Below are 26,859 nucleotides of genomic sequence, written 5' to 3' on the forward strand. Positions count from 1 at the left end.
ATTTCAGATATCTGAAATTGAATTCGAGATATCTCGAATTCATTTTCAGATATCTCGAATTCAATTTCACATATCTCGAATTCAATTTCAGATATCTGAAATAGAATTTCAGATATCTCGAATTCAATTACAGATATCTCGAATTCAATTAGAGATATCTGAAAATTCTCGATTAAATGTTAAAATGGCTTTCCATACGTGCCATTTTAACATTTAATCGGAATTTCCGCATATGCATTACAGATATCTGGAATTCAATTGCAGATATCTCAAATTCAATTTCAGATATCTCGAATTAGATTTGCAGATATCTTGAATTCAATTTCAGATATCTCGAATTAAATTTAAGATATCTGAAATAGAATTTCAGATATCTCGAATTCAATTTCGGATATCTCGAATTCAATTTTAGATCACTGAAATAGAATTTTAGATATCTAATATAAGAAACAATTTAAGATATCTGAAATTCCCGATTAAATGTTAAAATGGCTTTCCATAAGGACGGGGGAGTCACTGGACGACGTACACTGTCGGTTAACTTCCCCGTTGCACTACTCTGCGTCGTGCAATCTAAAGCTCCTTAGTATCTAAGCGGAGCGCGACCTTGGGTTCGCGCGTAGCGTACAAGAAATTTTTGGCAAATATACCTCCCAGATCACCGGAAAAAACACTTCCCAGACCCAATGATGCTCCAAAACCTCCTTAAGTTTTGGTCTCGTGGCTTAGAAATTTAGTTTGGGAAATGCATGGGCATCTGTAGAAAAAAATCAGGAGGCAAATAATCCGAGTAGACTTTTGTGTACGATGGGTCTGGTTTCGTAACTCATCGGAAAGCGATTAGAGGGGTGGGCGTAGGTTTGTGGGGCGCGCGTTTTCATGCAGTTGGAAACAATCTCAAGAAGTGATGTGTGCGTCCGCCACCCCTCCCCCACACCCGCCAGCGATACACCTTTGGATCCACTACATGATATTCACAGGAAATGTGCTCAATTCTCAAATCGCATGCAGAATCTTTTATTTTTATTTTTAGATTCATTGTATGAGTTACGGTACTAGGGGTGGGGTAACTATTAGCATTCAGTTCAAGTTCTATAATATTTTATCTCTGGATGACAGTGTTTCATCGAAGGACATATGTCTAGTGCAGTTCGCATATAGATCCTGGGCTAATACCGAAATGCGTCATCATCCCCGACGACTCGGTCGAGTTCAAGACATAGCTTCATAGCTCAATTTTACACTCATTTTACGTCATGATATATATACTAAAGATAGTAAATATGTATATACATTAGTGAGAGGGGAAACATGGAAACGTCAAATATGGAGTTGTCGGTGTAAGGGAAAGGCTGAGGCGCACGCCCCTTCCGAAATCCTCGATCCGTCACTGGCTACCATGTGTTTATAATAGGGATCAGCGCTGTAATTATGTCACTGTTCCTCTTTCTCTTCCCGGTGTCTTGGCGTATTTCTTCTGTTCCCTCCTTTTCTCCTTTTTCTTTTCCCTTCCTATGATCTCCTTTCTCCTCTTTTCCCATCCCCTTTCCATTTTTTCTTCTCTCTTTTTGCTCTCCTCTTTTTCTTACCCGGGGGGCGCACCCCCCCCCCCCTGGATACGCGCCTGATGATTGGACAAGGGGAGGTGAGGGTGGGTTAGTTGTAACACACGTAGCCAATAACCCAAATGAAATACTAAAAATAAAAATTCGAATTTCCGAAGACCATTTATTCTCCCGTGATAATTAAAATATTTAATATTTTCACAATTTAGTGGGTAAATGTACCTCGTTAAGATATTAGATGTGATTTTATATCTCAAAATCAACTCCATGAAATGAATTGGAACTATACGTTTCATTTCCCCCCCCCCCCCCATCAACCGCAGGCTGTATTTTCTATTCAAGAAGTAAAAAGGAAGCATAATGAGAAAATAACTAAACTTTTGCCTGCACTGCTGATACAAAACGAATTCTTTTCCCCAAACTGAACTGACACTGTAATTATTTCCTCGATTCTGATTGGCTCTCCGCGAGCACGTGATATACTATAGTACTCAACATGGATCCCTCCATACTCTGAACTATGATAACGCAGTCACATGTTCAGTTGTTGCCACTTTATGACGTTAACGTCACTATTCCTGACCTCGGTAGCAGCAATCCCACTTCCAACTCGCTCCTCTCCACAAAACGAGTTTCCTATTCCAAACATGCTCCACATGATAGACTGTAAAATGTTTCGTACCTGATATATATATATATATATATATATATATATACATACATCTAGCAGAGTACACGGAAAGCCGAGAACATGGTGAACAAGGTACATGGATAGCCGGGTAGCGAATTCTGTTTCCCCAAACTGAACTGACACTGAAATTATGTCCTCGATTTTGATTGGCTCTCCGCGAGCACGTGATATACTATAGCATTCAGCATGGATCCCTCCATACTCTGTCGATATCAGTATGATCAACACGAACAAATTCAAGATATTCACATAAGCAACTTTCCAGAACTTTTGACGATAAATCTGTGTCTTTTGACTTGTTAACTATAGCCTTATAACTCGGATTCATTGATAAACGCAGACTGCCATTCCGGTTTTGATCAGCCAATCAGAATCGAGGACATAATTTCAGTGTCAGTTCAGTTTGGGAAAAATAAATTCGCATCCGGGTACATGGAATTAAGCCTGGTACATTTGAAGCCGGGTATATGGAAGAGTATGAACACTGGTTGGTTCCTATGCAGGGTTGAAGCCTTTGCAAGTAACTTTCATATACACAACTTAATTTCGTTGCTTTTGATCAAGGGCTATATGCATATACATTCAGCCAGGTTGTTACGTAATAATCATAAAATAAACAAAATATAAAGACACAGATAAAAGGAAAAAGAAACTTTTACCTTAATGTAATGAGAGAGAATGTGATGGTTGAAAATTTCAGGAATGTTTTATTTGAAACTGTTATGGAATGGATTCATTTCTCAAAAACAAAATTTGAGTTTGGCAATGATAAGATAACTTATTGAAAACTGGGAACAGTTTTACGCAAGTATAGGCAAATGTCAACTTGATTTCTCTGTATACGTTTTCAGTGATAGGTAAGTATATATACACTACTCTTTTGATTGTTAACGCACTATTACCTCCATAACGTAAAACCAGCTGGACATTGATAATGTTATCCCCGTAAATCTCCACAAATATTATCAAATAGATGTGCTAGAGGTAAAAAAGTCGTAACTGTCATTTTGTATCAGTGTTGTATCGGGTAATGACTTGTGTCAATAAATGACGTTAATTATAAAGTTAGTTAATATAAAAAGTGAAATTAAGTGCCAAGTTTGATTTTTTGGTGAAATGAATCAGAAAAGAATTATTGGTAGTGACTAAGGGTATAACAATCATTTTATATTGAAGTAACTCCTTACCAAATCTGCTTATTATTAAGTAAAGAAACAATAAAGTTAGGAAGTCCGCCATGCCACTTATAGAAACTAAGTGAAATTTAAAGGTACTAGGAGAAACTTCAGTCTACTCGGACACAGCTTCGATAAACTTTGAGAAATAGTTATAGAACGAAGATCAGACTTGTTACAGTCTTTGAAAGTGCCGTAAAATGTCCCAACCTTTGTTTTCACAATTGTATGAAAAAATGGAAGTATATATTCAACGTGGACACAGGTAAGAGAATTAGAATTCAAGCATTTTTTTTTGGTTTACTTATAATTATCATGGAAATATTACTTATGATATAGAATATGCCAAGCCACCAGAAGTTAATAGTTGTTCATGAATACACACCGCTAAATGAAAGTTCTACAAATAAGATGAGAAAGCATTAATTCAGAAAGTAAATATTAGAAATGTGAATCATGTTTATTAAAGATTTGGGATAGTTACCTATAAGAGAAAAGGAGTAGAAAAGCAACATTATTTGGTGGAATATGAAAAATGTTTTCTACGAAGTATTAGAAGTACCTAGTTAGGCAAATGCTTCATCTTTAAGCGATAAAATGGAAGAAAAATGACCAAAAATATCAACACCTCTGAACATGCAATGATATTTTACTTAATTAGATAATTTTATATTCAAATATAAGCTTCTAAATTATCATATTTTATTCCTTTGTGGAGAAGCTTCTGAAAATTCTATAAAATTTTAACATATTTTTCTTATTTTCATGCGTCTTTATGCTTTGGCAATAATTTATTAATTAATGATTTCCAAAATAGTTTTTTAACCTACACATATTTCATGCAGTCACTTTCGTCATTTATAAACACTAAACGAAAAAACCATAAAACCACATAAAACCCACGGAGTCAATCAAATTGCCCGAGTTCAAAGGTCAAGTTACTGTTATTGTCATATAAAGGCGCGTGCGTACTAATTATCCTAATATCGTTTGGTGTTAGAAATATATAACGGCAGGTATATGTATTACGCAAATATTACATTTCAATAAAGGCCAATTAAACACTCGTCTGGTGGTTTGATATTTACGAACGAAAACACTGACATATGTCTGTATAACATATACACTTTATAGCCAACGCAATTTGGAAACATTGAAGAAATTGCGATTCCACTTCAAAGGTTACCGCCTCCTGCCAAATGTACCATTCTGAAGAACGACACCTGCCCAAGTTGTATCCCGGATGTCGCTGGTTTTCCCTCTGCGGATCGAGTGAATTCTTTGGATCCAGTGGATTCTCTGTCAAGTTTTCACCGTCTTTTACAGCATTGCGTAGAATGTAGTCAGGTAAAACACGAGTTAATTAACGTCCGGTTTGGATTAATGAAAATAAATTTAAAAGTAATTTTGTCCTCATTGCACAACCTCTACTTCCGGTTGAGACCACTTTGGAGAAACATTTTCAGTTCCAAGAACCTCAACGGGAGTTTCGTGGACTGCATTTTTATAGATTCACTATTTAAACTGTTGGTTCATTTGGGACAATATGTATATCAAAATCCAAATACCAAAATTATGTAAAATAAACTTGCGATTTCGAAGTCAAGGATAGCGATCGATTTTTAATGTCGAGTTTAATTTCATATTCTCTTCCGGACACTTTTGTAGTGTTATGTATGATTGGTTCTCGACTGTATGATACTAATACAGGACACTTAAATAGTCCAGTAAGTCACCTAAATCCTTATGAAATTTCAGTTTCCAAAAAGATCGAAAACATCATGAAATTAATTTCAAATAACAAAGTTTGTTTTGATTCGACTTAACCTGAGATTGTACATACTGGTCTTGACTTATATTTGTTCTATTCATTAGCATCATATAGTTCATTAAAGATTGTATTATGATTTCTACCCGCAACCATAAATAATTTGAAATTTCCTTCTAATCAAAAGTTTAATATCTGGGACCGCCTCTAGCCTTCTTGATCATTTTCAATCTCTTCTTAGCATCTTCTAGTTCCTTTTCTTTCTTCAAGATCAATTCCTGGGCAGCAACCTCTTTAGCGAAGATTCCCGTCAGTTTATAATCCTGCTTCTGCGCGACTTCTGCGTCTTCGGCTTGCGCTTCGTTTATCTGCGCAGCGGCGACGAGACTATTGGTAGCTTTTTGAACCGCGCTACCAGCCGTCTAAGGGGAAAAAGGAGAAAAACCAGTTGGTACACTATAGTAAGGAAACAAAACGTTTATTGTTGGAAATTTCTGTTGTCCTTATAAAACACTTTTTGTACTTGAAAATCCGAAATTTATATCGGAAAAAGAGAAACAAGTCGTTGACCGTGAAAGACACATGATTTTGAACCGTGATGATGTATGAACGATTCTATAACTTCCAAGAATAAAACGTTTTAGGAAACTTAAGGTATATAAAAATCAAGCCTAACTGCAGAATGTGTGTGTTAGTATATGTTTCTTCTCCAACATTGACTCCATCACACAGTAAAGTGCATTCCTAGTCTCACAAAAACACCATTGCTGCAAGACACACTCCCTGTCACAAAGTATCTTACTGATAGCCACAGCCTACATCAGCGCCGACTTGTTGGTTTCTCTTTCAGAATTTCATTAGAAGGCGATTGCACTTGGACCCGACCCGTTTATTTCCAGCTTAATACAGTCACAGCCAACATAATATGCAACAATGACGAGTTTGCCCAATAGTAAAGAGCGCCATTGATATATATCGGTTACATTACATCATCACATCGTGCGATAGTGTACTGGTTATTTTATGAATACATATAAGACATTGTTAAACCATGCACGTACCAATAGGTAATGGTTCTCTGTTTGTTATGTTTCTCTATATATATATGTCCCTATACAAAGTATGTGTGTGTGTTTGTGACCATTTTGGTAGACTATATTTACCTCCAGTCGTCGCATTCCGTCTCCAAATATTTCCTTCTTAACCTTACAGGAAGCTAACAACTCCGTAGTCGAAATGGAAACCTGTCTTGCTGACGTCACTAGTTGGGCCTGTGACGTCTCTCCCTGGACTAAGTTATGCGCTGACTCGCACATGCCCTGTGTTGATTGGGCAACTTTACGAGCTGACGAAATCAGCCCGCGAGTCCAAACGCCATCTTCGCTGTTTTCTGATACTGCAACCTGGGTATCGATAATAAAAGGTTTTTGTTCAGTAGTGATTAAATCAGACTTTGAAATGTAAAAAGCATACTTTAATTAATGACACAAAAAAGATGTAACATCACAGACAGATCAAGTTGGCTTCGAATGAATTAATGCTATGCACTTTGGTTTTCTTTTCATTTGCAGCATACAAGATTGCAGGATAAGATAAGCTATGGAGAGTCATTTAATACCCCCACATGAGAATTTTAAAGAGCAATGACTCACACCCCACCCCCTCCCTCCAACCCTCTCCTTTCTACACGAAGAGTAAAAAATGATGAAAGCAAAAAAAAAAAACTAATAAAAGGATAAGCTTTATTGAAAGCCACTTGGATAAAGTGCTCATACTTTTCCTTGGTATTCTTGCTGCGCATTGGAGGCTATCTTAACCAACACACTGGTGGCATTAGCGATAGCTTTCGTAGCTTCTAGAATCTGCTCTTCGAAAGTCAATGTATCATCGGCTTCCTGTAACAAAAGAAGAGGATCAAATGAAAGATTCTAGTATAATTATGATGTTAACGTATAACATATATATAGGAATAATGATGCAAACAAAAATATGCAACGGGAACATTTGAGTATACCTGTAAGTTTTAATATCGTCGACAAATATTAAAATAGTTTGTATTTTCATTTCTAGGATTACAAGAAAGTTCAATGAGACCACAGATGACGAGAGTCTTGGTCTGAGCACCGTAAAATGAAAGACAATCCATTTAAGGCAGCAATTGACTTATCGATATTTATTGAGATGGACATGAGTTGAATGGCATATATGAGTGCTTATAGTTCAAAGATCTCATAGTTAAAACAACACTTATATGAGTGATACCCGGTGACCATAGAAAACGTATAGCACAGATATGTAAATAAAAAAACAGGATACTCACTCTCGCTTTAGCACGAGGTCGAAGGGCAGATAGTTTCTTTGCAGCCGCTTCGATAGCATTGGCAGCATTTAGCAATTCGTTCTCTGCCACGTCATTATCATTCGCGTCACGGATGTCAGTTCCTGCAGGTTGAATATACAGATTCCAGTTAGACTAGCCTAAAGTTAAAGGTTTACAATCTTGACTATGCAACACTACTCCCGGGCCATTGGTAACTTGTCACGAACAACACCAAATTGTGCACAATTCAAACAATCCATCCTGGGGAACTACAGTGCATTACAATAACGTGTCCTCTTGTGGATTTCCCATAGGGTGAGGCCACAAACCGGCACACGCAACTATATTTACAAATTAACTCACAAATCCCCATTTATACACCTGGGTACAGATAGGCAATCGAGATAAAGTGCCTTGCCCAAGAACACATCCTAATAATCTGGCCTGGACTCGAACCTGTAATCCTTAGATCACAAGTCCACTGCCTGGAACATTTGACCACAACTCTCTCAACACCAAACTTATATGTCATTAACAGCGGGTCATATTCTCTGTGCTATTCAATTCATCATTCTCAGTATTTGTAAGAACTTTGACGTAAGAACAGGATAACATATTTTGGTTCAGAATGCACAAATTTTAGCTAAGTTAACATTTAGCAACTTTATACGTAAATATCATATTTAAAGTGGAATTACAGAAGCATATGACCAGCAAGCATTAATAAACATTCTGTAAATTGAAATTTCGGATCAGAAATATCCTAATCCAGAATTACTAATACTGCAATGTGTCATAATCAAGGATGCTGTATCTATGATGAACAAGCAAGACGAAGAATATTCTTGCACAAGCATCATTAAAAATTATAGTTGTTGATAGGTACGGAATTAGGTTGCTATAGTTTACATATTTTACTCCATATAATTTACACATATCTTAAACAAATAAAACGAAATTATCTTTTTGATGTATGACTTATCATTTATTTTCCATTTGCTTTGATGGCATTTTTGCTTGTTTTTGTGTGTGTTAGAAATGGCTACTGTCATTATAACCGTTCTTTTGATATGTCAGACCTGCTCACTTATTCGTCATGCAATTTTTGCTTGGCCATTATCTTAACTGAGGAAGTCTTAAATTTTTTAATTTCATTTCCTCTCCGAGTAAGAGAAAAAGAAAATTCTTTAAGCAAGCCTCAAGAAAAACCCTTTGGGATAGCCACCTTCTCATCTTTATGACACTTCATCATTCCCCAGTTGATGGCAAACTCGTTTTGGAGGCCTATTCTTTTATAACCTGTCACTTTATTAACGATCATAAGAGGTGCCTTAAATTTAGCAAATAAATCTCTCTTATCATTCCTTCTATTAATTCAGTTCGACGATTTCACGTATACCTCTTGGACGTATAGTATTATAATTTTGCAGTGTACATTCTCAGTTCGGAATTATGGGTTGTTTTGTTCTACAAGTAAGTTAATTATGTAAAACTGACTTGGAAATCTAAGGCAATAGAAAAGGGCAAAGAAATATAAATATATATATATATATATATATATATATATATATATATATATATATTTATTTATTTATTTGAAACTGTACTGAGTTGGAAAACTCATACATGGGATCAGCAATATCATGCAGCTGGGTTTTTTTTTACTTTTTGTCCTAGTTATTCATAATCATAAATATCTCAAACCTTTGAGGATTTCAGCAGCTTGTACCAGATCACCGACCGAAGATGCCACTTTCTTTGATTCTTCGGCTAGCTTTGCCTTCCTGTCTGAAGAGGGTTGTTTAGCGTTCTGTAAGAACAAATTTAAAGGAAGTCACTCACTCATTCAGTAAACTCAGAGATACCCGATATATAATACTCCTTAAAAGTAATTATACTCCGTATCGTAACTAGCAGATTTTTCATGCATGCAATTGGTAACTTACTTCGAGATCACCATTAACGAATAATTTGAAATATAAGAAAGGGGATAGTGAACCTGAAGAGAGGTGTTTATTGTGGGGGGGGGGGGGGGGTGGGGGTGAGGGAGCAGTAGAAGAGTGTTACAAATTATCAAAGGCACGCTTTAGGTAGATCGGAGTGAGTTTATAAAGGATACCAGTAAAAGAAAACACATTACATCGTATTATTAGAATAAAAATTAAAACGAAACAAGGAGGGAAGGTAATGGCGTGCACAAAGAGGGAGGGTCGGGCCACCCCTCCCCATCCCATCGTCATTCGGGGGAAATGGCGCATTCGGGGAGTTTTTTATTCAGCCGGGGAAGACTAAGACCCACTACTGTGCCTAAGAATGCACCATTGGAGGTCTAAACTTTTGTTTTCTGCCCCCCCCCCCCAACTTAAAAATATCCTTAGTTCACCTCTGGTCCACCATTGAAATCATTAGTGGAGGTTGAATTCATCAGTGAATATTTCAGGAAGGATACGATTGGCTTTGCGCGGATAAGGAGGGGAGGGGGTGGGTGTATATGATGCGAATTTATTTCATTTCCTCAAGGGCTACTCACCAAATGGACTTGAATCATGAGTGACTTGAAGGACGTTGCACACTGGTTTCCAGCATCCAGGGTCTGCTGTTTAATTTCAGGGGTCTTGGCGGTATTAGCTGCACCCTGTAAAAAAATATTAATGAAATACCCTTTATATTTGTACTATTTTAAATCAATACAACATCAATACAAACAATCAATCAAATAAACATATCAATATAACCAAATAAAAACCATCAATATAAACAACATACTTGGAATACTTTCAAAACAAACAGGAAGGTAAGCAAAACAACTATATAATTTTTCTATTACTTGATACGTTGCAAAAATGATATGATATTAATATTATTAGACTCTTAAGTAAAATGATGAGAATCAATCAATGAATATGTTGAAATCCAAAATGTTGATATCTGAAAGATGATGACATCCAAATGTTGAAATTCATTCTTTCAACTCATCTATGAAATAGTCTTCACATTTTGGAGACATTAATATTTACCCAATCAACAATCAAGCAATTATTCTTTATCTGGTGGAACTCAACGAGGAAAAAAGGAAGGGGGGGGGGTTGGGGTGACAGAAAAGCAGATTTTGAGTTCTGAGAATTCACCTTGAAATTTAACCAATTATATCATTTTGGGAATTCAAACAACTGGACTGGGATTAGGCGGAAATGAAGCGGGTTTTCAATATTTTTTTCTTGTCTTACTAAGTTTGAAGTCACACGTTATTGATTAATTGAAATTCTGATGTAAGAAACATTTAAGTTTACCGTTTGTGTCATTCCCGATATTTAGGCGTAAAATATTGAGCGCAGTTGGGTACCCACGGATAACATGTAATGGTTTCAATTTCTATGTTTGCTATGGCACCCGATACACACAAGGTAAACAGTTACTGCTGTAAATCTTAAAGTTTTGTACCACAGCAAGAACTGGATAGTGCTATAAATCGGTAGCATGTGCTATTAGGATTACAGTAAGCATTGAGTATACGTGTAATCCCAACAAATCCAGGTTGATGCATTTGTTGGGATTACACATATCCTTAGTTCTTACTGTAAACCTAATAGCACATGCTACCGATTTATCATATTTATCAGCACCATCCAGTTTTTACTGTGGTAGAAAACTTAAAGATTTACAGTAGTTACTGTAATCTGTGTGTCAGAATCGGCTGGCTATGTTTTGAAACAAACCTCATTGAGTAATTGATGTACTGGTTTACGAAACCTTTCAGCTAATAGTTTGTGTCATTTCTTGATATGTAGGGCTGGTAATCCACTAGATTGCAATATCACGGATACCAAACAGCGCCCCCATTAGGTAACTTAAAGTCTGGTTTTACGAACCCTGCATGCATGTAACATCTGGAACACGGCTAGTCTGGCAGCATTCGAGGCCGCTACAACGTCCTCCTGTTTACAAGTGTTGCCCGCCCCCACTGCTTTGGCCGTTGCCAAGGTAACTTGTTTTGTACTTCTTATCAGTGCATCAGGAGTTGCGTAGGTTTCATCTGGATTGGAAGTTTGCAGAATCTGTTTTAAACGGGAAAAAAAAGGAGAGGTTTTCTCAGACTAGGTTAGGTACAATATTTGCATGAACGGAAACGAATGTCAAATTGAACATGTTTTTGCTAAAATACTTTTTGCAAAATTTAAATTAAGATGATATCATGTTGAGAATGATGAAAATAAAAAAGAAAGAAAAACAAAACACCAATACGACAATATACTCAGACTTAATAATGCATCAAGTCTATGATTTGTACAACCAAGTTTTTGATGGCATTATATTGCATTCTGTGTATACCCTAAGGGCTTAATGGGAAATATTTAGAGGAATTCCACACAGCGTAGGGAACTTATGAATAATATATATATATATATATAGGCCTGTATTTGTTTATATATATATATAGGCCTATATTTGTTTATATATATATATAGGCCTATATTTGTTTATATATATATATATATATATATATATATATATATATAAATTATTTATATTATATATATATATATAAATTATTTATATTATATGTATAATTAATAATTAATAGGTCACTCACGAAACAGAAACAGAAAGGCCAGAATTTTTTCATGAAATCATTTAATCCATTCATCGTTTGTGGAAACAATTGTGTGAATTAGGTTATTGTCTATATCTATTGCACTTTTACGGGGTCCTTCTTTCTTTTTCATTTCTTTGTCAATCCGAAACAAACACTCAATTTGCGATTTTCGAGTAACAAGGATGTAAGAAAGAGTACATTGTATGAGTTAAGATCACATTGTATCTTATTCAGGAGAGAACACTTTAACATACTCTGTTGTTCACAGATTTTTTTTTCGAAGACATTCTTCTTATAGAACTGAAAATGATCTTCAGTAATAAACGACGATTTTACATAACAGTTCATTTTCTTTAACAGTGTATCATCAAATATAATAAATTATTTAAGATATATAATGAACATCCATTAATAAGGGAGTTGCAAGGATTCCTTTCAGGCATAAACTCTTTCTGAGAAGTCTTTTATGAGACTAATTTATTTCTCGTTTCGTAACTTGTGAACTTGCGCCATTGTGTTGTATGAGCTTACACAGATATTAAACCATTTCGTTCTATTAACATTTGTTGAAAGTATGTATGACAAAACAGCGACGACTGTAGGCTACATTGATTTGGGGTACGGCATGTCTACGCTTGACAAGGGGGGGGGGGGGAGGCAGGGGCGTTACAGCCCGAGACCAGTTAAGGGACCTAGAGAAATATATGATTAAGAATAATATATTCTCATTTTCATAATGTCGACCTGGATATCGATGCCAATAGATGTTTATCGATAGGACTGATTGAACAGATACAGATGGTATGATTTGCTTTAGAAACAGTTAGCTGCCTTCGTCAATGGCCTTGGAACAGAGACTCACAATGAGTATTCCACAGAGATATCCTCAAACGAAGAGACTGAGGTCTATGTACGCAGGGTCTATGTATAGCCGTGCAACACATTCAACCACGATGTTCTAGAATCGTTTATTTTGTGAAGTGATTTCGTCCTGTTCTTTTTCGTGATTCTATTATAATTGTATAGAGGACCCTAGAACACATTTAAAGTTCCCAGGGTTCACTACCCAACGTGTCGATATCACGGTCGACCTCTAATCTACACAAAATGCAGCAATATTCGTAAAGAAGAAAAAGAAGGGGGGAAACATTCTGCCATTCTACGGTAAATTCATGCTTTCATTTGCCCTCCTCTTAAAAATAAGGAAGGAAACTTGAATAGCTTTGTTCATCCGGGTGAAATCCAACAATAAACGATTAAATAATGAAAGAAAAACAGACTTATTATGCTTCCCACAATCCTGGAGGAAACAATCTCCCAAAATTCATTCAACCATCACCTATTCATTCTAATGGGTCATTATTGCATGAATTTCTTACTTTACCACAATGGAATCAATCGAAAGTAGAATTTTTTTCTACCGGAGTGAAAATATTAATCACAAAATAAACTAATTCGTTTTCACAAAATGCTGTCAGAATTCGAAAATGGAAACTCGTGTTGTTTTTTTACAACTTGACGACTGTAATGGAAACAGTCCTGTGTCACTTAAACAATAACAGGCTCTGTCCATTTGAATAAAGAGGATCGAAGTTTCGCCTTGTAGGGGAGGGGAAGGGGGGGAGGAGGGTGATGTTGGCGATGTTCGAGGTGCAGAGTCATATAGTTTGTAAATATATGTGTATATGTGCTACCGTATATGCTGACTGCAGTCAAGTATTCACTTACTGGCATTGGCGTAAGTGATAGAAATCAGTACACTCGACCATAACGTTCAGTCAATGGACAGAAACAACACTTGAATCTGTAATGATGGACATAATACTAGTATGGATCCATCGTGGAACAATATCAGCTCTGTTTCGAAATGTTAATAATTGCTATGCAGGGGAACAGATGTTAGTGTATGTCTGCCTTTGTTGGTGTGTTGGGGAGGGGGAAGGGCAGTGGGGAGGGGCAGTGGGGGAGGGGGTATATACTACCCGATGATAATGATGATAGCAGTGTGATGATGACATACCAGGACGATCGTGTCTGTATCGTTAGTAACGTTAGTTTTACGTCAAGAAACAGGGTGTAATTGTCATTTCCCTCCCCTCCGCACCCCAACACTGTTTACTCTCACCCCACTAACACCTCATACCCTCATCCTCCCACTTTAACTTCACATTTTGGCAAAGTCCCAGACCACCCCATTCCCCACCCTTGATGGTATCACCAGACCAACATGCAATAGTGTATGAGATTACCCACAATGCCTCTTACCTTCATCTCCTGTGTGATGGCTTCGATTGTAGATTCTGCTGCACGGGGACCTCGTGTGGCCTCGTCCTCTACACTCTTCACCGTCTTCAGAAGTGACGTCACGTTTACTACCATTGTCTGTTGATCAATTAACAAAACAAAATAATACCGCATTTCAAGATATAATTATAATTAAAAAAAAACATAAAAAACACCGCATTTCAAAATAGTATAAAACAATTGCATAATCAAAGCCATTTAACGACACCTATTGACTTTAGCAACCTTCATATGACAGCATCGACAACCATTCATGCTGGTTCCCCATTTAAGGGTATAAGGGATACAACTATTGCACTAACAATAAACTTCCACACCATCATGAAGGTTTCATATTTTAAGGGTATTGTGGGTTATCATCAGTTGAAACAGCACCACACCTTCGCAGCATTATGTCGTTCCCCAAGTTTACGGTACATAAGTGTGTATACAACACGCCACCACACCCTCCACCGTGCAACTTCCCGTTTGAGGTTATAATGGGTTACTACACATGGAACTAACATGGCCCCTTTCAATGGCCCTTTCAGACTTCTCTGTTTAGAGTATAAGTGGGTATACAACACGCCATCACACCCCCACCCAGTACAGATTCCAGCTTGAGGTTATAATGGGTTACTTCTCATCGAACTAACATGGCCCATTTTAATGGCCCTTTCGGGCTTCTCTGTTTAACGGATAAGTGTCTATCAATGTCAGACAACACTATACCTTAGCTGCCTCGTGCAGACTGCCCATTTTAGCCTTGTCATTCTTGTCCTCCGCCACCATTCTTGAGGCTGCAATCAAGATATCTAGAGATGAGGCGATGTCCTTCACTGCGTTAATCAGCATAGTCTGATGGATTCAGTAATATATATAAATGAAGAATAATATGAATAATTAACATAATTATATATTATGAAATTTAATCATATATATTATGAATATAATCATATTTCTTATAAACATAATCATATATATATATATTTTAACATAATCAACCAAGCAATTTTCATATATTGCCACACTCATATTTCATCGTGCACGTTTGTTTGTAATTTCCATTTACATGCAGTAAATTGTAAAAGCATTTAATATAACAAGGAAACTTAATTCAGAAAACAGGTGAAAACAGCCACGACGTAAATAAAACAAAAGAAGGGCATAGCCTACACCTACCTGTCCTTCTGGGTCATCACCCCCGAGAGAGGCGGCGGCAAGTTTCATAACTTTGGCTAATCGAGTCATCGTATTTGCAGCAAACTGTACGGTTTCTGCCAACTTTTCTTGGTCACCGGTCGCGGCTACGGTCAATGCTTTGGTATTTTCAACCATGGCTTTGGCTTCGTCACGAATACTCTCTCTGTAAAGATGATGAGCCAAATTGCAAACATTTCGGTTGTCTTTTAGGTTTTCAGCTTTCATCAGCGACATTTATTTATAAAGGCTACACTAGAGACTTCAGTGAACAATCACCAATACAAAAACAACAGGCACTAGAGTAACACATACACGCACAGAGTTCAAAGTATTAAACAATGCAAAAATGGATTCGGTATTCTTTGAAACCAGTTAGAATTGAACTAATCGATTCAATAAGAGAAGAACATAACACAAATGTTGACTTCCATGGAACGCCAAAACGACAGACATTCTGTTGTTCAAGTTGGCTAAAAGTAAACTATGTTAAAACAAGAACGTAAAATAGACAACAGGGAAGATGTGTACAAAAGTGACGAAATCGACTGCCAACCTAAATTAAGACAAAACATTAATTGCATTGCAACAAACGATGTCATGTTTAATTAATAATTTCGACTAATCCTTAATGAATATTTAGAACTAAATCTTAATGAATATTCACGGAGAACCCATCAAACATCAATTAGACAATTAAGAACGAACACCGGGAAGAATGGAATCATACTTTCAGGAAGACGGACGCATAAAGTGGGTGATGATAAGCAAGTGGGTAAGTGCGGGCGCAGTTCTAAAACACTAACAATTTTGGTAGGTAAGGTCACGGGAAAAGTTCGTGACTAAAGAGAAGACATGCATGTTACGAATGAAGTAAATGCTACTATAGCCTATACCTATGATCAGCGAAAGAGTCATTGGTGGGCTCAGATGCTACACTACCAACAGCGGCAAAGGTGATGGTGGTATCTAGGTCACTGATGATGGTTGCCACGGTAACACCAGCATCGATGCACGCCTGGGTTCCCTTAGCTCCAGCCTTCAGAGCACTGATGGCTTGGTTTGCCTGTATCACGACGTAAAGAGTAAAAAGATAATAGGCTATTGTTTTTACTTTTATGCCCAAGTGGCATCTGTCAAAGCATTGAAATAGGCTGGTGTGCTTGTACGATGCAAATGACCAATGAATGTATTATGTTATACATATTTAAATGATATTATCATTATTGTTCACAAGCACTTGTTGACGGGAGTTCAAATAGCAACCACTGCAATGTGTTTGATATTATACTTCAAACGTTTTGGAGACAACATTAAGGGAAGAACGGGATTTCTTCCTGTACGGTATGTAAGTTGTTTGATGTGCAATCAATAGATTTCCCAGTTCCCAGGTACGTCGTTTTATGGGGTTATTTCTTGCAGACATTTTACAAACGGATGCATTAGGAGGTCATGGGAAACTGAAATGTTACCATTTGAATGGTTATTAAACTAAAAGGGAAAGTGCAACTTGAACATTAGGTAAACGTTGAGGAGAGCTGAGCAATTTATATTTGTAAAAAGTATCTCGGCAAAATCGAAGCCATATAGAAGACTTAAAACGGAAATGTCACCAAACTGCACGCAACATGTTAACATACACGAACGCAGCAAAAATATCCTATTCTTCTCAAAATGTATTTTACCAATGGAAGTAACTAGCTCGTCAAAAAAAAAAACTTTTCTGCCGATTGTTGATCAATTCTTGTATGTTATTAGACAATAAAATCCCATAACAAAGTCATTCATTAGTATAGCTTTATAGGTTGCATTTCAAATGCTTATCGAAGGAACAGACTTTTGACCAGAGTTTTGACCAGAATGTTCAACTTTGTCATATACTTCATGAGTCTGTCTTGATTCGACATCTGGCAAGCCGCAATTAATGCACTATTTCAGTCACGTACATCCTAATGACTTCCCTATGTAACAGAAGATCTTGGAAGTGGTTTACACTTTGAACAGTCAACAGCAAACATTTTAATAATATCCTTTCGATAGTTTAGTTTGACTTTGGAAAAAAGAACTTGCACTATTTGTGAGACAGATGTTGCCTATTATAACCTGGTAGCAGACAACACCTGAAGGACAACCAGCAAGTATATATGTACAGCATGGATGAACTATTCATGCTTAAGGAACAAAACAAAAGTTTTTTGTTGTGGTTTGGTTTTTAACTGCTAGATTTGGCAAAATGGACACCAAATTAAATTAACTTTACAATATACGGAGCTTTCCTATATGTATCGATTGTTGCTTTTACGACAACCTTTTGTATTCAGATATTTTGACAGTGCATTAAAACTGAACGAGACAACTTTTACTGGATTATGATAACCGCAATCGATATGATCTGTATGATTTCCTGTAATGTCTAGTAATATTTCCAAACTCAGACTATATATGCTGTAGTACTTAGGTTTATGTAGTCTCGTCGGATTGTATACCGTATACATTATAAAAAACTATTTTTTTATGCTCTAGTTTGATACAACAATAGCATGAGGCGATAATCATACTCTGTTGTTTAAGCATCATGTACCGGTCACGAGTAGGCCTAAAGACTACACAGTAAATTCATGAGGTACATGTGTGTCCTTGATTGTATAGGTTATGAGAACAGGACACTGCTATATGATATTATGAAAATATATATAACCATGAATGTATCGCATTCCTAAATGTAAGGTGCGGTAGGGGGCGCAAGTAAATATATCGTATATATATATTGTAAAGTGTATATTATATAGCCGCATTTGGCTATTTTTTCATTGGATTTGCCCACTCCCCACCCCCCCCCACCCCCCCCCCCCCCCTCCCCTTCTTCATAATCTATGAAACTGTTTAGCCTGATACTGGTAAACAACTACGACGACCAGGCCTATAACAACTCCCTGATCAGACCCTTCAGTGATGTCTAGGGAAGTTAAAGAGTGTAAGGAGGGGGGGGGGGGGGTGGACAATCTCCAAAGGTTAAAATCTTGCAGTCTAGTATTGCATATTCCCAACCCTTTTTTGCGGGGATGTGCGCATATTTGGAGCCGAGACGTTTAATAATATATCTTGCATCATATGAATTTAATCAGGAGACTAAGCATTTTAGATGAAATATTATCATAAAAAATGTTCACTGTGTCCAACATCTGCCACCGATCGGTGGCATTGGGAATTATTATTGCGTCTAGTATACAGTCACTGTAAACAAACTTCACTTCGTTACTATGACAACAGAAAGAATTTACGACCTCCCTGGACACACTTCTCGACTTTAATTGATGCCATGAAAGAAACCGGTATCGATGAGAGAGCACGATTAATTGGAAGGGACGGGTAAAGACATGGTTAATGAAAGAATAATAGAAACAATCATAAATTGAGTCACTTTAAGTACACGGTTAAAAACGAACGCCACGCTTACCATGCGTCACCATACGTTGCCATAGAAACAAATTGAACTAAAGGGAACCATGCTAGAGACACAGGAGAGATATCTTTAAAACGTATTTCATCATGTCTGCGTTTTGCCGTTTAATCCACACTATGTGAGTTCATGTGTGTGTTGTTGGGGTGGGGTGGGGGTTGGGTGGGTGGGGGTGGGTGTTCGGGTGGAGGCGGGAGGATGGGTCGTGGGTGGAGGAGGTTACATATGAGCAAATGTTTTCAACCCTTGCAATTTGCTACGCCACCGCTGTTTCATCTCTGTATACAGGCATATGAACGTTGTATATACGGGAGTAAAAACGAAGTTCTTATAACACCTTGCGATATGTCGATACTTGAAGCATAGATACCACCCCTTTAAGAAAAAAAATGAGAATGTAAGGTTAAAAAAGGTCCCGATCTCCCTCGAATACATGAATCGTGTTAGGTCGTAGGTGTCTAACCCCTGACCTTTAATTATGTATACTGCAGTACCAATAGAACCAGCTAGTGTACTAACACATTAAGACTATTTGGAAGTCATCTGAGAACCGTATGGTTATAGGCCGTTTGAAATCAATGCGTATACACCGATCTTATGATAAGTACTCCTATAACTTTAATATGGCTTGTGGTACTTGTTGTTATTGGTATATCTGTGTATGTGTGTTTGCTTGTGGCGGAGGACAGGTATTGGATACGGATATCAGCTCATATTCGTATCTAATAACCATCTGGAGATCATTTCGTCAGTGTCTATAATGTAACGTACTTATCATTATACCTTATACTAGGCATGGCAGACTAAAAAGCACTAACCTTGTCAGAGACAATCCTAGAGTTGTCAACAAGATCTTTCTTGCCGAGATTATCATTGGGGCTACTCTGGACAATACCAGCGGCTTTAACCAGTGAAAGACAAGCATGTCCAAGGGCTTGGGCAGACGTCTCAATAGATGCAGCGACCTGTGAACATAACAATATAAATGGACACCCTTTGTTAGTAGGAAACAAAACCCACTTATAGTTCATAGAAATGGATTTAAGGATCCTAGCCCCCCTAATCCCAGCCTGGTAGTTTGAAAGTCAAAAATTACAGCCGATTCACACAGAGATTACATTAACTATGCCGGTACTGTAAATCTAAAAGTTTTGTACCACAGTAAAATACTGGATTGTGCTGACAAATCTGATAAATCGGTAGCATGTGCTTTTAGGTTTACAGTAAGAACTGAGGATATTTGTAATATCAACAAATCCCAAACAACTGGATTTGTTGGAATTACACATATCCTCAGTTCTTACTGTTATCGTAATAGCACATGCTACCGAATTATAGCACGATCCAGTTTTTACTGTGGTACAAAACTGTAAGATTTACAGTATATATAGTAACTGTGTTCTCTATGTGTATCGGGTGAAAATTAGATCAAACAGTCATTTGTTGACGAATCAAACTTGAATTGTCCAAAGACGATTTAGGAAAGTTATACAATGACGATATCCAGCTGTGTCTTGAGCTCAAGGTTACTCCATGGTATAACCAAAGATTTGCTTTTCTGAGAAACTCCCTGATAACATAATTTGCCTCTTTACGTGCAGATATTCTTCTCAGTTGCGAAGAGATGAAAAAGACTATTTCGTTCCCAAATCTCTCTCATACAACCAAATAAACACCGATATTGTTGTTGCAATTTTAAATGTAAGAACTGCTTGCGTGCCTGGGAGCTGTTGTATCTATTTAACAGCTCCAAATGTCTCATTCGTACAATGACAAGCAATTCATATTTCCTAATCAGCAAATCTAAATATCATAAAAATGTGATGTGGGATGTTTTGACATATATACAATAAACAAGCTCTTGTTGTTGATATTATGAGATTCTGGTTACCTTGGGAACGGTGGATGCAATGGCCCCTCGTACTGAACTCGAAAATGCCTGATAATCATTGGACATCTTTTCAGCCAAGGCTACAAGTTCTTCTTCATTGCTGTGAGCTTTCGTTAGCTGTAAAAATAAATTGTAAATATCATATTACATATTAAATGACAAAGTATTGGTAACATGAGATGAGAAGCAAAAAATGTATTTTGTACATTTATGTATGATTTGTGTTTAGATTTCGTTTTTATCTTTTTGATCCTAAAAGGATTAAGTTTACAATAGACGAAACGGGTGAATATGACAGAGTGTGTGGTAACAAACAGCCTATATAAGAAAAAGTTAAGCTCATACTTACACAATATACATGTTGAGAAATACTGCTATTTTCCTAATTGAAACTTCGAATTGTAATCTTTAAGTTGAGTTGCTGATATTCATACCAAGCCAAGTTTTAATATCTTGTCAACTCATAATTGTGAGTTATGAAGCTTTTACTCGAAAACAGAAAAGTTGTTATCCTACAAATGTTATGCAAAACGTTATTATTTCTCTTTCAAAGCTTTCATGTTCATTACAGGATAACGTATATATTTTTTTGTTTAAACGTATGAAGATACTGGGGCACTAAACTTTATGAATCCAGTGCCCATCTTCGTAGCTTATACTGTTGTCCAGACATCCGACATTGATATATATATATATATATATATATATATATATATATATATATATATATATATATATATACAGGCGCGTATCCAGGATTTTCAAACCCGGGGGGCGCGAATTACTATCTAAGCGGAGCGCCACCATCGGTTGGCGCGCAGCGTACAAGAAAATTTCTTATTTTGATACCCCCCAGATCACCGGAAACGGCACTTCTCGGGCTTGAAATGACCAACCAGATGTACACTTTTTGCCTGAGAACCAAGTATTTCCTAATAGTTTTTTTTCCATCCATAACCTTTTTGAAGATTGTCAACCCGGCACACATCATGTTCGACCTGATCGCATCTCCTGTGGGTCTTTGCATTTGTAGGTGATTCTACGTCGCGGCCAACAATACCCGTCAGCCCCACTTTTCAAGGTTTTAAGCCCCATATTTGTTCCGAATTTGAAAATTCACATTTCTCGTGAATAAACTCACTTGAAAACATACCCATAATGTTGTACAAAATTTCATCTATGGACAACCAATATAGAAAAACTTCCTTGAACCCCTAACAGACTGGTCAAAATTGCACGAGTAGAGGGAAGTGTGTTGCAGAATGTTGGTCAGAAATTTTCGAAAATTCAGACACAGTTAATTTCTTGGTGTAGAAATATTAAAACCTGTTATAACGGCTATTATAAAACTTGGTTGAAGGAAATGAAAAAGTAGCAGATATTTCCGAAACCGAACACTATACACATAGGCGTAGGAGGCGCGGTGGCAGTGGCGGAGCTAGGGGTATTGGTCAGGAGGAGCGAGAATGGTCTGTAGGGGCGCTTTCAACACTATCTAAGCGGAGCGCCACCACTGGTTGGCGCGTAGCGTACAGAAAATTTGTGAGTAAAGATACTCCCTAGATCGCCGGAAATGACCTTTTCCGGGCCTGGCTAATTTGCAGATAAACGAAGAATAAATAGGTGTCATCTCCAAATTACACCAACAAAATGTGAGAAATGTCAATAAGTAGATGAGAGCGCAATAAAAAAGTCAATAATCTAGAATAAGTAAAAAGTGGTAAAGAGCTGAAAAACGCGCCAGCAGTCCATTTGAGTCCGTCAGGGGGGGGGCATGCCCCCCTGACCGTATGGACGCTCCGCCACTGCGCGGCGGGGGTGCAGCCCCTAATTCGCCATTACTAATGTAAAAGAGAGTTTTGACATAATTGGACCTCCATGCTTTTTATACATCTACATGAGACATGTCGTTGTTTACATTAGCACCCCGCGGTATACTGCGCAATTTGAACGGACCGTACGGTACATGATGGCATGCGATGTATTAACCGATGCTTGCTTATATGATATTGACATTAACACGTTGAACGCGCGCGAAGCGCGCGGAAATTTTGGGTTATTTTTAGGCAAGTCGGACAGTTTTGAGGCTTTTCATCCTGGAACGCCATTTTCATGCTCACTGATATGATGTGATATCTGCTGTTTGCGTCACAAATTCGAACAGGCGCGTAGCCAGGAATTTGCCAAGGGAGGGCGAAGCCTGTAGGCAAATTATCTCAGCGTAGCGCCACCACAGGTTGGCGCGAAGCGTACAAGAAAATTTTGGCCGAATATGCCTCCCAGATCGCTGGAAATGGCACTACACAGGACCATTTGTTAGCGCGAAGCGTACAAGCAAATTTTGGCCGAAAATGTCTCCCAGATCGCTGGAAATGACACTTCCCAGGCCTTGTAAGTTGCATCTAAGCACTTTCTATTTTGAAATTACTTAGCGATATCATTTAAAACAATGCTGAATGGGGAGGGGGGGGGCGGGCGGTCTCCCCCATCCCAAAAATCGTCATGTTCCCCAACGACACGATCGAGTTCGAGACCAGCCACAGTTGGTTTGATAGCACAATTCTACACACGCGTTATGATAGACCATATATAGTATATATATAGATCATTAGTGAGAGAGGAAAATGGAAACGTAAAAAAATGGAGTTGTCGGTGTAAGGGGTAGGGTGAGTCAAACTTTTACGAAATCATTGATCCGTCACTGGCTACCCATCAGCGCTGTAATGATGTCACTGTTCCTCTTTCTCTTCCCGGTGTCTTCGCGTTTTTCTTTTACTCCCTCTTTTTCTCCTTTTTCTCTCTTTCTTCTTTTTCTTTTCTCTTCCTTCCTCTCCTCCTCTTCTTTTTTCCCCTCTTTTTTCCTTTTTTCTTCTTTTTTTTCTCTCCTCTTTTTCTTACCCGGGGGGCGCGCGCCCCCAACGCCCCCCCCCTGGATACGCACCTGATATATGTTTGTTTTGGGTGGTGGGGTGGGGGTGAATGAGCTCTGCAATTAATTGTGATGCCTTTCATGTATATTACAACAACAACTGTTTTGTTTTTCTTTAAGACTGGAAAGACTATATAACGGTGGAAAATAGATCAACCGTGTAACAGGATGTTATTTAATACTGTTTAAGATGTGATCAAGTCACTTTTCAACCATTACATAAACAATGATTTCAATTGCCGTGCATAGTGGGGTCCATATCGCATCAGTTAAAAACAAGTTGATGGATTGTCCAAATATATACATATATCTGTACATTATTGCACAGTGTTCTTACCACAAGTTAAAAGACCACATTTAAACATCCCGTTTGTCAGCAAATATAAGGAATGATTCTATTTGGTTATCATAATTTCGTCGCACAGACGCCTGTTATCATAGCAAAGGGGAAGGGAGGTGAAAGGACCGACGCCTGACGTCATTCACCATTTTTGTGCCAGCTTAAGTCAGTTGGTCGGGAATGCTATATTTTGAGCCATCAAGCTAAAATTCACGCAAGCGCGAGTTAGCGAGTTAAGGGCTGGATGGGGGGGGGGGGGTGGTGGTGGGTGTAAGTGATTGAAGAAATATCTATCCAATGTAACGTTCGTGTAGTCTACGCACTAGTTAGCTTTACCACCACAGATACCGGTACAGACCATACCCAGCCTACAGCTTTATCACCACAGATACCGATACAGACCATACCCAGCCTACAGCTTTATCACCACAGATACCGATACAGACCATACCCAGCCTACAGCATTACCACCACAGATACCGTACATACCCAGCCCTCAGCTATACCACCACAGATACCGTACATACCATACCCAGCCTGAAGCATTGCCGCCACAGATACCGGTACAGACCATACCCAGCCTACAGCATTACCACCACAGATACCGTACATACCCAGCCCTCAGCTATACCACCACAGATACCGTACATACCATACCCAGCCTAAAGCATTGCCACCACAGATACCGTACATACCATACCCAGCCTACAGCTTTACCACCACAGATACCGTACATACCATACCCAGCCTAAAGCATTGCCACCACAGATACCGTACATACCATACCCAGCCTACAGCTTTACCACCACAGATACCGTATAGATCATACCCAGCCCACAGCTATACCACCACAGATACCGTACATACCATACCCAGCCTAAAGCATTGCCACCACAGATACCGTACATACCATACCCAGCCTACAGCTTTACCACCACAGATACCGTACATACCATACCCAGCCTACAGCTTTACCACCACAGATACCGTATAGATCATACCCAGCCCACAGCTATACCACCACAGATACCGTACATACCATACCCAGCATACAGCTTTGTCACCACAGATACCGGTACAGACCATATCCAGCCTACAGCAATACCACCACAGATACCGATACAGACCATACCCAGCCTACAGCTTTACCACCACAGATACCGTACATACCCAGCCTACAGCATTGTCACCACAGCTACCGGTAAAGACCATATACTCAGCATACTGCTATATTACAGATCTTTTCCCGCTGAGCTGAAAAAGAAACTTTTTATTTCGTTACTCGTCATGTCCATGTGTAGACGTTACGTATATGGGTGTAAGCTAAAGGAAGTTTCATTGATTAATACCTCTGTTATCGAAACTGTATCGTCTAGACATTACATGAGTTTATATTTTCGCTTCCCGAATATCAATCTGACAACCGTCTGAAAGGTTATCTCGCGGAACAGCTTCATATGAGTAATATAGAGTAACACAACCTGACATGTAACAATCATGTGTAGTATAGCGCATACATGCTGTTCAGACACACCGAGACTCTTGCGTGGGCGCCCTCAACTTGTGGATTACTGGTTACCTTTTATTCGGGTTTTTTTTACAGACTGTCTTGCAGGATTAGCTTAGGGGTAAATAGGGAGGGGAAGGGTGAGTTAAGGCTCAGTATAATAAATACAGTGTCAGTTATCGACCAAAACAGCCTTTCACATCGCTATATTTTGTTATCTTCTTTGGCGTTCCATGTAAAATCAGAAAAGAGGTTTTAGTAGATCCCGAAATCGTAAATGGCAAATGCTTCAAAATTTGTTCAGAGAGAAAGAAACTGAGAAGCAATAAATATATTAAGAAAACAATTCAGAGGGAAATGAAAGTGCCTATATGATAATACATATATTTAATAATTGTTACTAACCATGTCTTGGGCAGTACGGAGTATTGAATTGGCAGCTTGGATCGAAGCGGCTTGGTAAGCCTGAAAATCCGATGAAGTCATTTTCGGAAGGGGCTCCAAGATCTGTGAAAGACGAAGAAAGTTTTAAAAAAAAACCATTATTTTGAACAATATTTAGTAATAAAACAAATGAGGAATAAAATTGACTGAACACTCCTCGATGTCTGTGAATCTCTGGAAAAAAGTCTTTTCAGAACTTTTTAGCATTTTTTTTTGCTAAAGTTTTAGCCCATTACTGCTGATCTTCATGTCTGTGTTTTACAACATTTGTTTGTCCTGATCATTTTTGTGCGGGGAAAAGCACTTAAAGAAAAACGAAAACAAACAAAACACTATCGAATGTCAATAATTGCTATATGTGTGTTTTCTTCACACGCATGCGCATTAGCAGGACTTACAAATTGATACACATCATTCCATTCTGGCAGGATTGATGCGACCAGGCCATGTTCCATTCATTTTAATTTAAGGCACGAATGGTAAACAGGTACGCTGTATTGACTTTTAGTAAGTTCACTGCACTCTTACGTCAGTCGGAAGTAGCTTCGCTCATTGATGTGTGCGTAGGATGTGCGTGGTGAGTAACAGATTGGTTTGTTACTATGGAAACAAAGTATAAAACTCCGGTAAGTTCATAACTGCACCTTCGTGAGTTCATGCACTGAAATATACTAGATTTTGGTTGCGGGATT

At 38.0% G+C, this 26,859-nt stretch overlaps 1 protein-coding gene and 2 long non-coding RNA genes across 7 annotated transcripts in view; 1 reads left to right on the forward strand and 2 right to left on the reverse strand.

Annotated features, from left to right (window-relative positions):
* Positions 1–1,871: 1,871 nt before the first annotated feature.
* Positions 1,872–26,859, reverse strand: part of LOC139973221 (talin-1-like) — a 58,337-nt gene continuing 33,349 nt past the window's right edge. For all 5 annotated transcript variants that reach the window (XM_071979750.1, XM_071979752.1, XM_071979754.1 and 2 more), the window contains exons 4-17: positions 26,129–26,230; positions 20,948–21,064; positions 19,875–20,021; positions 16,493–16,662; positions 15,579–15,762; positions 15,129–15,254; positions 14,379–14,495; positions 11,389–11,574; positions 10,050–10,154; positions 9,224–9,329; positions 7,520–7,641; positions 6,975–7,094; positions 6,363–6,602; positions 1,872–5,621 (exon numbers count right to left, since the gene is read on the reverse strand). In XM_071979750.1, the coding sequence (XP_071835851.1) occupies positions 5,388–5,621; positions 6,363–6,602; positions 6,975–7,094; positions 7,520–7,641; positions 9,224–9,329; positions 10,050–10,154; positions 11,389–11,574; positions 14,379–14,495; positions 15,129–15,254; positions 15,579–15,762; positions 16,493–16,662; positions 19,875–20,021; positions 20,948–21,064; positions 26,129–26,230 (2,076 nt within the window). In that variant the 3' untranslated portion in view covers positions 1,872–5,387. The remainder of the gene's footprint in view (positions 5,622–6,362; positions 6,603–6,974; positions 7,095–7,519; positions 7,642–9,223; positions 9,330–10,049; positions 10,155–11,388; positions 11,575–14,378; positions 14,496–15,128; positions 15,255–15,578; positions 15,763–16,492; positions 16,663–19,874; positions 20,022–20,947; positions 21,065–26,128; positions 26,231–26,859) is intronic.
* LOC139973223 (uncharacterized) lies at positions 21,073–25,205 on the forward strand. Its single transcript, XR_011795165.1, has 2 exons — positions 21,073–22,969; positions 23,613–25,205. It is a non-coding gene; the product is annotated as an uncharacterized lncRNA (long non-coding RNA).
* Positions 23,911–26,122, reverse strand: LOC139973222 (uncharacterized). The gene is made up of 2 exons (XR_011795164.1): positions 24,629–26,122; positions 23,911–24,584 (listed from the first exon to the last, which is right to left on the reverse strand). It is a non-coding gene; the product is annotated as an uncharacterized lncRNA (long non-coding RNA).

Source organism: Apostichopus japonicus, chromosome 9, assembly GCF_037975245.1.
Source record: "Apostichopus japonicus isolate 1M-3 chromosome 9, ASM3797524v1, whole genome shotgun sequence".
Classification (NCBI taxonomy): domain Eukaryota; kingdom Metazoa; phylum Echinodermata; class Holothuroidea; order Aspidochirotida; family Stichopodidae; genus Apostichopus; species Apostichopus japonicus.